Source organism: Microtus ochrogaster, unplaced genomic scaffold (assembly GCF_000317375.1).
Source record: "Microtus ochrogaster isolate Prairie Vole_2 unplaced genomic scaffold, MicOch1.0 UNK3, whole genome shotgun sequence".
Lineage (NCBI taxonomy): Eukaryota > Metazoa > Chordata > Mammalia > Rodentia > Cricetidae > Microtus > Microtus ochrogaster.
The window spans coordinates 17,100,704-17,114,212 of record NW_004949101.1 but is presented as its reverse complement, the minus strand read 5'-3'; the positions used below and the strand labels follow the sequence as shown (position 1 = coordinate 17,114,212).

The window sequence follows — 13,509 nt, the reverse complement described above, 5'->3', positions numbered from 1 at the left end:
AGTCCACCAGTTCTGGGCTCTGCTACCATCTTCCTGCAGGAATCCTGAGATTACACACGCATGGTAACATATCTAGCTTTATATGTGATGTCAGGGATTGAACCTGAGTCAACATGCTTGCGTGGATAGTGCTTTTACCTGTTGGGCCGCCTCCCAAGCCTCCACTGTGCAGCCCATGTCTTCCTAGGCTTTCAGCCTTGCTGCCCTTGGCCGTGTCCTGCTGATGGACTCTGATGATATCAAGATTCTGTCTTAACTGGCCTTGGGGAAAGTCTAGGGGGAAAGTATTAAGAACCCCACAGGTTGTTCTAATGTATAACTAAGAAAGGTAACCACTGATAAGCTGACTCCACTGTCAACTAAGTCTCTCCTACCCTACCTCTTACCATGGTCATCCGTATTTCTTCCTCTCCTACTAAGATTTAGGTATACTTCACCTTACCAACAATGAATGCACCCTTTTTTTTACTGACTAAAAATGCCTACTGTCTCAAAAAGCAAGCAAAATAGACTGTGCATGGTGGTGTAATTTAATTCTAGTACCTAGGAAGCAGAATCAGGCAGATTTCTGTGAGTTCAAGGACAGCTTGGTCTATACAATGGCTCTAAGTCAGCTAGTGAGATCTTGTATAGACACACACTCACTCACCAAAGTAACAAACAAGAGGCCAGAGAAGAGATGGCTCAAAGGTTAGGAGCACCAGCTACTCTTCCAGAGTATTCAGCATCTACATGGCAGCTCACAACCCTTTCTAACTCCAGTGCCAAGGGATCTGATGCCCTCTTCTGGACTCTGCAGGCATGTACACGGTGCATACAAACCACACAGGCAAAAACACCCATACACATAAAATAAAATAATGTGTCTGTGTCTTATTCTCAGTATAGTATGACAGCCCACGGGAACCAGAGCAAACGACCCTGCAAGAGACACACATCTCATCCCACACCCACTTCTGAGCATATGTTCCTCATCCTCCTGCGGGTGGAATCACCCACGCCACTCAGAGCTTTTTTGGTTGAGGATTCAGGGCTGAGTCCATGTGCTGTGTGGTCAGAACAATGACACCCAGTCCAAACGGGCTTTCTTCCTCTTCCTGTCTTAGAAGCAGCTGACAAGTCCTTCTTCCAGAGACCTCCCTTTCAGAAGCTACAGAGTGAGACCTAGCTCTCCAGGTCTCTATCCTTGGCATTTCTCAGTAACTCTTTTCCTTAGGGCTCCTGGCTCTACTTGGAACTCCTGGGTCTGTAAATAAGACGGTGAGACTTCACCAACTGGAGGAGGTGTGGCCTCAGAGACTCTCCTATCTGCACTTTGCTCTGCCCCAGAAGGGAACTCATCGAGGGAGCTGGGCTTGCAGGGCACAAACGAATACAATAAATGTGTAATAGTTTGTTTTTAATGAAACAGGACTCCTGCCACCTCATAAGGGACCCTCTCACCTCTAAGATACAGCCCGAGATGTAGATTTCATTTGCTTCTCTGAGATCCCAGGCCAGGCCTTCTACACCAAGCCACAGAAGTTCAGTAGCACTCAGAGGCCTCTAACTCACAACTTTCTGGTCATATTGCATCCCTGCCCCAAGATGGCAGGAAGTCTAGTGATGCATGGAGGCCACAGGATACATTCAAGTCAAGGCTGGAGTCAGACTGAAGCCTGGGCAGGAAGGTCCTGGCCCCAGGAGATGAGGGAGTTGCTGGCCTGGGCAAGCTCAGTGATGGACACCCGGCCCCGCTGTCTGATGAAATTGGCCACGGCAGCCAGTTCCTCTGGGGTTATGTAGATGAACTTGCCCCGGTCGTCAATCACACCTGTGGGGACATGCACGTTGTAGGATTGAAGCCCTTTCCCTACCTAGCCTGAAAATGCCCGTTTATCCTTTATAACTGATTTAGAGCTTTTTGGTTTTCCTGTCAGCCTGGCCCTTCCTGGTATATCAAATCCCACCTAGATGAGTCAGGCTGAGGCCTCTATGTCTTCCTTGTAACCAAGTCCAATTCTTCAGTGTCCCTCACTGCTTAACCCTCCCACCCTGGAGAGGCCAAGCCGCCTTTGGAACAAGTCCCAGTAGCCTTCTGTGGTCACACACTCCCCTGGGCCAGAGCTGTATATACATAGGACTGACTTGTCTCTCACCTGTTAGAGCTCCCTCGGAGAGTAGGTCTTGGATGCGGCTTATGGTGTCCTATGAAGGAAACATGTCTCAGAGCTTGTCTTGTGGTTCCCATGCCCACAGACCCATTACCTCTCTACCACTACAGACAGCTTGTCCCCTGGCTGTGACGACGATTCCCTTTGGAGGGAACTCTCAAGTGGAGGGGCTCTGATCCTAGGATCTGCCAACCTGGAAGAGGTAACTGGATTTGGGCTGCTTTGGTCACAGGGAAGGCTAAAGTATGGCATTTGAATTTCCTTTTTCTTTCCTGTTCTTTTCATCTCTGTAGAAATGTAGGATTCCTGGAATGCTAAGAAATTCCTATACCCTGTTCCCTCTTGGCTGGAGTCAGCTTGGGAGCATCACAGTTTACCAAGCTCAGGCCAGCCCCACTTGCCACACAGACTCTCTAGCTGCATTCCATGTTCCAACCCATGCTCCAGGGCTTACCTGAGTCCGCAGACCCATCTGGAAAGCCAGGTCTTCCAAAAGCACAACCTTGGACTGCTACGGATAAAACGAAGAAGAGGGAGAGAGGCTGAGACCACTTAGCCAGCTCTGAGCCAGTGAGATGACCTTGTTTTTAAAGAAAGGTTTTCTAGGTTTTTTTTTTGTTTGTTTGTTTGTTTTTTTGAGACAGAGTTTCTCTATGTAGCCCTGACTGTCTGGGCTAGCTTTGTAGACAGTTTGGCCTCGAACTCAAGAAATCTACCAACCTTTATAACTTTATAACTTGCCTTATAGTTCTGGGATTAAAGGTGTGTATCACCACCACTTGGTTTACACACCATTTTTTTAAACGGACATTTTAAAATTATTTAGAGAGAGAGCGAGAACACACAAGGAGCGGTTAGAGGACATGCTCAGAAGTGGCTCTCCCCATTCACCACGTGACTCCCAGGACTTATCCAGATCTTGACGTTTGATAGTACGCACCTTTACCTGCTGAGCCATCTTGCCAGCCCAAATGTTGGTCTTTTGTTTTAAAGCTTTTAAAAATAAAAAATGGTGAGGCTGGAGTGATGGCTTAGAGGTTAAGAGCAGTGGCTGTTCTTCCAGAGGTCCTGAGTTCAATTCCCAGCAACCACATGGGGCTCACAACCATCTATAATGAGATCTGGTGCCCTTTTCTGGCCTGTAGGCAGAACACTGCATAGATAATAAATAAATCTTAAAAAAAAAATAAAAAACACCTAAGTAAGGTGTTGTGGTACAAACCTGTAATCCTAGTACTTCACAGTTAGAGGAAGGAAGGTCAGTTCAAGACCATTTTTGGCCATGTATTGAGTTTAAAGCCTGTCTGAGCTATGAGACTCCATCTTATTTTTATTTTATTTTTTTATTTTTTTTGTTTTTTTCGAGACAGGGTTTCTCTGTGGTTTTGGAGCCTGTCCTGGAACTAGCTCTTGTAGACCAAGCTGGTCTCGAACTCACAGAGATCCGCCTGCCTCTGCCTCCCGAGTGCTGGGATTAAAGGCGTGTGCCACCACCGCCCAGCGAGACTCCATCTTGAAAAACAAAAAACCAAACCAAACTCATCTAGACTTGTGTTTGCTGAGGACCTGCCAGCCAAGTCATTAAGAAGGTGCAGAGCTGAGCTGGAGAGGTGGCTCAGTGGTTTAGAACTTGTACTCTTCAGAGGACTTGGGTTTAGTTCCTAGCATCCATGTGGTGACTCACAACCATGCCTAACTCCAGTTCCACAGAACTCCAGGAATACAGGCATGTATGTGGTGCAATACATTCATGCAGGCAAAAACATTCACACACATTAAAAAAAAGGGGCGGGGGTTGAAGGAATAGGAAACAAGAAACACAATTCCTACCCCTGAGCTAAAAGCCTCTCTGGCAAACAGAAGTAAAGAAAAAAGGAAAAACAACAGGCCTTTCATGAGGGACCATGGAGACCACTCCTCCTTTATATTTGTTTCCCACCCCTTCAGACTAGATTTCCATAACCCTGACATTTTCTTTTCAGTTATCCTCTTCACACTGTCTGAGGTATGTATGGCCACACAATCATCACTAGGGATAGAAAGATGGCACCCAGTCAAGTGCTGTCCAATCCCCAGACTCACACACAGACTCTGGGCATGACTGAAGCGGCAATGTACGTACTCAGGAGGCAGAGACAGAGGCAGAGGGATTGCTGAGAGTTCAAGTCTACACAGTGAGACTCGAACCTGCCTCAAAAACCAACAGCTGGGTGTGCTGACACTGTGCACTTGAAACCTCAGTGCTGGAAAGGCAGAGACAAGGAGATTATTGGGGATCACTAGCCGGCCATTGTAGCCTACTTGGTGAGTTCCAGGCCAGAGAAAGACTGCACATCACCCCCTCTCCTTTGATAAAAAAGAGGGTGGCACGGGTGGTGGTGGCGCACTCCTTTAATCCCAGCACTCGGAAGGCAGAGGCAGGTGGATCTCTGTGAGTTCGAGGCCAGCCTGGTCTACGAGAGCTAGATCCAGGACAGGCTCCAAAGCCACAGAGAAAACTTGTCTTGAAAAACCACAAAAAATGGGGGTGGCGGTGGGGGGACGACAGACAATACCCAAGGAACCAACAATACCTGAAGCCTCCTGAATATGTGCATATCCACGTACACAGGTGCGCGAACACACACACGTACCCCCCCAACACAAACACACCAAGGAACTATATTAGCAGCGGAGAAAGTGCTCTCTGCATGCAGTCCTATGTCCCGTACACAGACACACCCACACACATACAAACGCACAAAGTAACCATCCTAGCAGCGGAGAATGGGCTTTCTGTGCCATGTTTCACGTGCTGCTCTCACATCCTCAGGAGAAACTCTAGCTTCCAGCCGTTCAGTCAAGGAGTCACAGCTGGGTCCATACATGCATCTGCCCCCACCTGTGCCACATATAGCATAATCTTTTAGAGAAGGCGGTCCTTTGCATCTCTCTGAGTCTTCCACAGGAAATGAGCTGGGGGAGTAATGACATGGTGATTGCCTCCCCAGCTACGTATGGCATGTGACTTGTCGGAATGCTAAACCGTATGTACAAGCAGGGGTGCAAAGTGGGGGTGGGAGAGTTGGGGAGGATACAATCATGAAGCAGCTGGACCAGGGATCGGGCAAGCACAGGTGATCTGGCCAGCAACTTCTACCTATAAAGCAGACCAGGCACTCAGCTCTCAGTAGCAGCTTGGGGCAGAACTGAAGTCACCTCTTGGGGTACTGGCTCCTGAGGATCGGGCCTGGATACTACGAGGGTCAAAAGTGGGTTTGAGCTAACAGATATACCTAGCCATGGTAGAAGTAGAACAGACATCCTTACTATTCGAGTGAAATCGAGCTGTGTGCAGAAACCCTCCTCCAGCTCTGAAATTGTGTCTAAAGGGTCCGGTGCCTTGGAGTGAGGAAGAAGCTAGAAGGAATGGATTTCAGGAGTCCTCTTCCTTCAAGACGGTAGCTCCCAGGGAATAAACCAGCACAGGCCGAACAAATTCCTAAGCTCTAGGAGTTTGTAGAACATCAAGATGATGGTGGCACAAACCTTTAATCCCAGCACTCAGGAGGCAGAGGCAGGCCGATCTCTGAGTTCAAGGCCAGTCTGGTCTACAGAGTGAGTTCCAGGACAGCAAGAACTACTTAGAGAAACCGTCTCAAAAACAAAACAAAACAAAACAAAACAAAACAAAACAAAACAAAACAAAGCAGGAATCTCCAGGGAGCCACCAAAGCAAGAGCCAGACCTACCTGGACACTTTCTTCTGGCCTCTGCAGAAAAGAGGGTAACCTGCAGCTGACCTCTAACCCACCTGGGAGGCCTCGTGAGGAAGCACGGTTTCCCACGTGTAGTCAGGGACAGGAAGTTCTCGCAACAACAGCGGCACAGTGTGAAAAATTTTGCTCAGGGCAGTGTGCCAGGGTGGAGTGTGGGCTTCATTAGGGAAATGCTCACAACCTAAGGGAAAAGGACCTTCTGGAAGAAGCTATCGCTTCTCCTTTCTAGGGATCCTGGGCCCTAGACATGTGCCCAGCCCCTCACTGCTGCTGGGAGGCATCTAAACTCTGCTCTCTTTTAGAAGAGGTGGGGGAGGATTATGCAAGCCCCAGCTACTTGGCAGCCCCTGATACCACCCCCACCATCGCCCCCGCTCCCTCTGCACTTCTTCCCTCAGCTGCCTCTGCACCTCTGAGCTGCACTTATAAACCTCTCCCCTTCTCGCATCCTTTGTGGGAGAGAAGTTGCTTAGCAGCAAAGCGGATCAGGATGTGCTTATGCAACCCAGAGCAACATCAGGGCAGCCCATGAGGTGGCAATGGATGGAGAGACACTGCTGGCTACCCTAGGTTACGATGGAAACACCATCCTACTTCTTCTTGAAGGCCCAAGTTCCCAGGCAGGACCACAGAGGACAGGACATTTGTTCCAATTCAGTGGCACCTCAGTGTGACAGAACTGACAGAAAACAAATGTGAATTGACTTCAAAATACGATGACTCATTGAACGTGGGGTCTGAAGAACTGTCAAACCAAGAATTAGGACGCCATCAGAGGCTGGAGCCTCCCACACAGACCACTGTCCCTTCTCTACCTTCTGGGTCTGAAGGGAAGGGACTTCCCTGGCCAAGAAACAGTAGCTCAAGCCTTCTGGACCCCATGCCCATTCCAGTCCAGGACTGACTGGGACAGCCCTTACTTGGTCCTGAAAACTTACACAAAATAGCACAGATACTTATGCACACTCACATGGCAGGAGAAGATACCAGAGTTCTCTGAGCCTCTTACCTTAATGTAATTGATGAATTCTGTCAGGAAGCTGTGAGACTAGAGAGCAGAGAAACCAGTGAGTACCAGCCCTGGCTGGAGGCACAGAGTTGTGTGCCTGGCCCTAGCTAGCTACACTCCTGGCTCACCCGCATGCTGCTTGCTTGCAGGCTGTCTTGTGTTCCCACCCCACCACCTGCTTTCCTGATGGGAAGCGCCTCCCAGAGTACGGGACGACAGGACAACACTCCCTGTGGAGACCAAGGCTACAGTCACAGGGGTCTACACTTACGGGCATCCAAACTGCTTCTCGGCACACAGTCAGAAGGATCTAAGGTGGTGTGAGTGGCCTTGGACCTAACATACACTATCCCTGTGGCACAGGTTTCCCAGGGATGATGGGCCCACCTGCTCCTCGGTCATGGTTTCGCTGACACCTTCCTCCTCGACCACGAAGGCCTCCTTCAGTTTCAGGTACTCCTCATGCTCCCGCCGGGCCTGCTCCTCCCGAGCCTTTCTCTCTTCCTCCTCCTGCGGATGCAGACAAAGAAGAGGTAGGTATTTGGGGCAGCTGCCCACTCACATCTGCTCTTGTCCCTGCTGTCTCTGCAGGACACAAGCACGAATCACCAGAAATGCTGCTTCTCCAGGTGCTTCTCTCACCCCTTGGTCTCAAGCTAAACAACAGGCGGAGGCTCTCTCCTTGCCATCACCCTGGCAATGCTGCTTAGACCTTCCCCCGCCCCCATGCTCAGGAGATAGCGTAGGAAGAAAATTCTTGAAAATGTCACAACTTTCCCTGGTCACGTCCAGACACAAACAACCAGCAGATTCTACTTCCTCCTACCTATGCATGCAGCCAGCCCGCTACGGTCTGGCTTCTGAATCACCTGCGTAGACAGCCTCACCCGAAGAACCGTCCTGACCGCCTTGATGCACGTCAGAGGAGATCACCTTGCCTCTTAGTCAGACTCTTTGCTCCCCTCCCCCTTGTCCATGGAGGCCAAAAGTGGACATCAGACGCTCCTGAGCTGGGGATACTGGTGTTGGTGTGCCGCCTGATCCAAACTCTGGTCCTCTGACAGAGCAGTGAGCACTCTTACCCAGTGACCCATCACTCTAGATCCAGCTCTCTACTTTCTAAATGCAGCAGAACAGTGACTGACTTCCAACAAGTATGTGAAGATGGGAAAAAACAGTAAAAGCAAACAGTAATAGCTCAACAGTGGAGCACTTCCCTGGAAGGCACAGGCAGTGTTCAATTTTCAGTACTGGGAAACAAAACCAAACCCAACCCCATCCTAACCACAAGACAGACACAGGTCACTCCAGCATTCTGAAGGCAGAGGTAAGCAGAGCACAAGTTGGGGACACCCTGTTGAGGAGTGAGGCCTGTCTTTACATAGTTAAGACCTTGTCTCAAAAATAATAATTAATTAATTAAAAAGAAAAGCAGGCTGGAGAGATGGTTCAACAGTTAAGAGCACTGGCTGTTCTTTCAGGGGACTCAAGTTTGGTTGTTAGCACTCATAGGGCAGCTCTTATTTTTTTAATTTAAAAAAAATAAATAAAATGAAATAAAAACCAGTCAATCCAAACCAAGGTACAATCTGCAACTACTTTCCCAGTACTTTTCAAATCTACCAAGAGGATAAACAAGGAAAACCTGACAATTAAATCCCACAGAGGCCTAAGCAGAAATGACAAGTAAATGAAACATGGTACATTAGGTATGATCCTGCAAAAGAAAAGTATTTGGGCTGGAGAGATGGCTCAGTGGTTAGGAGCAGTGGCTGCTCTTCCAGAGGACCTGGGTTTGATTCCCAGCACCTACACAGTGGCTCACAACAGTCTGTAACTACAGGTCCAGAGGAATCTGGCGCCCTCTTCTGGCCTCCAAGCATATGTACAGGCGAAACACCCATATAAAATAACTGGCAAAGAAAAAAAAAAATACTAGGGCTGGGATGAATGCAGCTCAGTTGGTGGGGTCTTTGCCCAGCAAGCATGAAGCCCTGGGTTTAATTCCCATCTAAACAAGGCATAATGGTGCACCTCTCCTCTCAGGGCTTGGGAAGGAGAAACAGGAGGAAAGCATATCCTTGGCTCCACAGCAAGTTCAAGGCCAGCCTTGTCTCAAAAACCAAAAAGAAGAAAAAAATATCTGAAAAAGTGTGACCCTTAATCTAAGAGTGTGTTACTATTGCTTTGAGAAATGTACCATATATACAGCTGCTGAGAAACCTAAAACAGGGAGGAAGTCAGAACCTCGAAGGTATATTAGGCATGATCACTTCCTCTGCTCATGCCTCCCACTGCCACGCCTCCATGGCTGCTGCAGACAGGGAGCTCTGGAACAAGGCCTGCCAGAGGCCCTCTTGTTTATGTACCCTACATGTTTGCACTTTCCCCTTTCCTGGAAACCTAGATCTGGAATAATCTGGCAGACAAGGAGCCACGAACCACCTTTCTGTGGTGGCTCCAGTTCTCCAAGATCACTTCTATGCCAGGCCCTGGACGGATTCACCCATCTCTTCAGACTGTGGAGAACCTCGAGGTCCTTGGGACCTAGAACTGCCCTATTTCTCCACTTCCTTTTCTCCTCGGTGCTTTCTCTGTCCAGATGCTCTGACCATGTTCAATGTTCTGCAAATGTTCTGTTCTTCGCAGCTCATGGTCACAGCATCCCCAGCTCTGGGCTGGAGCGTTTGCTCAGCAGTTAAGAGCATTGGTCACTCTTCCAAAGGACCTGGGTCCCAACCCCAGAACCCACATGGTAGCTCACAGTCATTTCTAACTGAAGTTAAGAAGTCCTCTCCTATCCTCCACAGGCACCAGGCACACACAGAGTGACAGGTGCACAGACACGCAGGCAAAAGACCCATATAATTTGTTTTGTTTGTTTTTCTGACACAGGGTCTCTTTATATAGCTCTGGCTGTCCTGAATCTCAGATATCTGCCTGCCTCTGACTCCCGAGTGCTGGGTATACACCCACCATGTCTGGCTTTTTATTTTTTAAACCCCATACACACAAATTTTATTTTTTTTTAAAAAAGAGCCAGGGATAATGGCACATACCTTTAGTCCTAGCATTCAGGAGTCAGAGGCAGGTGGATCTCTGAGTATAAAGTTAGCCTGATCTACAGAGTGAGTTCTAGGACAGCTAGGGCTACATAGAGAAATACTATCTTGAGTACAACAACAACAACAACAACAACAACAACAACAACAACAACCCTCAGTTCAAACCTATAGTGCTTCCACAGGTGATATTTTAAGGCCAGGGGAAAGAATAAACAAGGGCAGGCCCCTGCACTGGATCCACAGACCATCTTCTGTTTTGTAGATAGGAGTTAGCTAGCTAGTCCAAGATGACCTGCCTCAGCTTCTCAAGTGCTGGGATTAGAGATACGAGCCACCACCACACCCAGTATGGTACCGTGGCCTATCTTGTAGGATGGAGACATTTGGGAGCTATCCAGGAGCAAGGCTAGGCTATAACAGGTCAGACGACAGTGTCTGGAGTCAGTCTCACCTTCTGCTCTTCCTGCAGGCGAAGCCGCTCCTCTTCCTTCTTCCATTCGGCTTCTCGTTGGGATTCTAGGCGTTTTCGTTCCTCACGTTCAGCCTCCTCTGCCTGGAGAGAGGTTTCTTTATACACATCTCCCCTTCCTCTGCCTAGTCCTGTGCCAGGACATAGGCTAAGACTGCAGGAGACAAAGCCAGGCAGACAGCGAATACCAGCCTAGCATCAAAGGGACCCCAAAGACAGTCCCTCGGGAGCCGTGCCCCATCCTCTTGCTTGCCTCACGCTGGGCTTTTCGAGCCTGTTTTTCCTCTAGCTTCCGTAGTTTCTTGGCTCCAATTTTCCCTGTTGGGTGAGCTTCTGCTGGCTTCTCAATGCCTTCTTCCTCCTGGGCTGGGTATGGTCAGACAAAAACAACTGAAGCCCTAGGCAGAACTCCTTCCCCCTCCCCCGTTCACCTTCCTTAAGGGATGGGTGGGTGGGGGTGGAGTGGGGTTTCCACCCCCTCTGCCTTTCAAAAGCATCCACCATAAATGTGCACGCACACGTGAGTGTGGGTGTGAGAACATACACGTGTGTACTTGACGGATTTGAAGGCCACGGGGACAAATGAGACTTTAGATACTACACAGCTGCACGATGTCAACCCCTGAACGTTTGTGGCTCACAGTGTCTGTACCTGCAGAAGTCTCTGTGCCAAACCTCCAGGGAATGATGGCACTGTGCATAAATCTATTCCAACTGTAAATTCAACCAGGATTCTCCCTTTACCTTAACGGAGACTGAAAAAATAACCCCAGCCTGAGGACCACTCCAGGGCCAGCTGAAAATGAATGCTATGTAGATGTCTGAGCCTCAGAGAATATGACCGAACTCTGAGACAGGAAGGCTGGCGACGAGAGGCCTCTTCCCTGTTGCGTGTATTGCTTTTGAAACAGCTATATTACTCAGATTGGCCTGAAACTTGCCATGCTCCTGCCTCTGTCTTCTGATGTAGGAATTATAAGCACGTACCACACATTCACTATCGCGTTCTTTTTAAGCCAAAAGGGCTAATAATCCCAAGGCAAATGTTAAACCAAGGGAAAAGTCCCAAACTTGCCTAAATTCTGAGTAAGGTCTAGCAATCTCATCTTCACCCTGAAGTCAGACTTCAAGTACCAGAGAAGAGACATTCTTTCCTTTCATTCTGAGGACTTCGTGAAACTCCAAGTAGCTGACATATGGAGGTACATGTCACCAGGAATGTCTCTATCCTCAAGCACTTATTCTAGGGTTACAGGTAACCCCACTGAACCAAGATGAAGGGAGAAAGGGATTGCCTGATGGAGAACGGATTGGGCTAACAAATGTTGACTTTAAGGACCAAAGTCCAGGCCCAAGACTCTGGCCCCACCACTAAACGTCCTTCCTATACTGTGGCTTCATACTCCTTGCCCTTACCTACTCTGGGTAACCCCCAGAATTCAGTCCCCTTCCCCCAGGCTGGGCCCTCTCACCTGGAATAACAGCTTCATCTTCATGCTCATCCACTTCTGCCCAGGCCACTCGCTGGGCTCGACGCTGGGCCTGGAGACGGCTGCCCAAGTCCCTCCGCCGCCGTGGCCGGCCTCCAGTTCTCTGCTCCTCAGACTCCCGCGGCCCCGGCTGAGCTACCTGGCCTGCTGCAGCCCGCTCTTCCTCATTGTGCAGTGGTTCACCACCAGCTTCGGGGAGGGAGGAACCATGACACTGTCAAGCAGCCCATCCTCTTGATAGTGTGGAGGAATAGTATTGTGGGAGTCTCGGCCTCCCCTGCTCAACCTCCTTCCAGACAATAGCTGCCCACAGCCCAGTGTTCCAACTTTGCTCAGTCAAGCCTTTATTATTTATGCCTTGGTCTGATGCTGCAAGCTTATTCCTCATTTCCTACCCGCTTTAATGCCTTCATCTCCGTTCAACTCACTCCCCTCCGCTTCGCGGGAGACCCGCTAGGATGCTCTCACCCTGAGCTTTACAGATCGCACTCGATGTCCACTGCAAGATGGCATTTATTTCTTAGCACTATGCTATAATTTTAGAGGGTACTCCAACCAGAAGCACGTTTCACTGTCAGGGGCTGAATCTCTCCTCCCTGGAAGATTTGCTGGCTATCACCTTTACCTCAGAGACATTCTGAAACTTCTAAGCAAACAAGGAGTGTTAGTAAGGAGGACTGTTTCGTGCCAGGCCAACGACACTGCCTTCTGAGCCTGGTGAAGGGGAGGCCGAGCAGCGAGGGTGACCCTCGTTGATGGGGAAGGAGACGCCTTCAGAATTTCCTGAGGCTGCCTCGCCCTCCAATTGCCAGTAAGCGGAACACACAGGGCAGGATTAGAAAACCTGCAGCCTCTCCTATTGGTGCAGAGCAGAACCGCAGGCTTGGTCCCCAGGTTGCATCCCTAACTCTAAGCTCCGTACTAGTCCCGAGTGCATCCACACGCGCGTGCGCAGAGCTGTCCCAGGTCCGCGCACGAGCTCCTCGTAAGCACGGCAAGACACGTCAGTGCGTGCGCACGAGTCGCGACGCCAGGGCCTACCAAAGCCCAGGAAGCCTGAGAAACGGACTCCTTCAGCCCTGGGAAGGCGGCACCTCCTACCTGCTGCCGCCCGACCCCGGCTGCGAGTCAGGAAGAGGATAAGGCCGATAAGCAAAACCGCCGCCGCCAGGTACACCCACGGCCCCACCATGACGACAGACAGCCTCGCCGTGAAGCCGGCGCGCCCGCGGGACCCGGATCGCTAGGCCCCGCCCACTACCGTACGCTCTGCCCAGCCGTACGCTGTGCTCCGCCCCCGCCCAGGGGTGACAGGACCTCAGTTAATCCGGTCCGGGCTGCCGCCCCGTGCCTGTCACTCCAGCGTTCGGGAAGTGGAGACCCTAAGATCAGCATTTCCGAAGCAGCTAAGAGCATTGGCTGCATTTCCAAAGGGCTCGGGTTCGGATCGCAGCACCCACATGGTGGCTCACAACCTTCTGTGATTTCAGTTACAAAGGATCTGATGCCCTCTTCAGACCTTCTCTAACCCCAGGCACGCACGTTGTACACAGACACACATGCCC

At 50.0% G+C, this 13,509-nt stretch overlaps 1 protein-coding gene across 1 annotated transcript; it reads right to left on the bottom strand.

Moving 5' to 3' along the window:
- Positions 1–842: 842 nt before the first annotated feature.
- Ddrgk1 (DDRGK domain containing 1) lies at positions 843–13,209 on the bottom strand. Its single transcript, XM_005365601.2, has 9 exons — positions 13,046–13,209; positions 11,927–12,133; positions 10,708–10,820; positions 10,437–10,538; positions 7,308–7,430; positions 6,921–6,959; positions 2,608–2,664; positions 2,139–2,187; positions 843–1,813 (listed from the first exon to the last, which is right to left on the bottom strand). Exons 1-9 carry the CDS (start codon positions 13,134–13,136, stop codon positions 1,647–1,649), a joined length of 948 nt encoding a protein of 315 aa, XP_005365658.1. The 5' UTR covers positions 13,137–13,209; the 3' UTR covers positions 843–1,646.
- Positions 13,210–13,509: the final 300 nt, after the last annotated feature.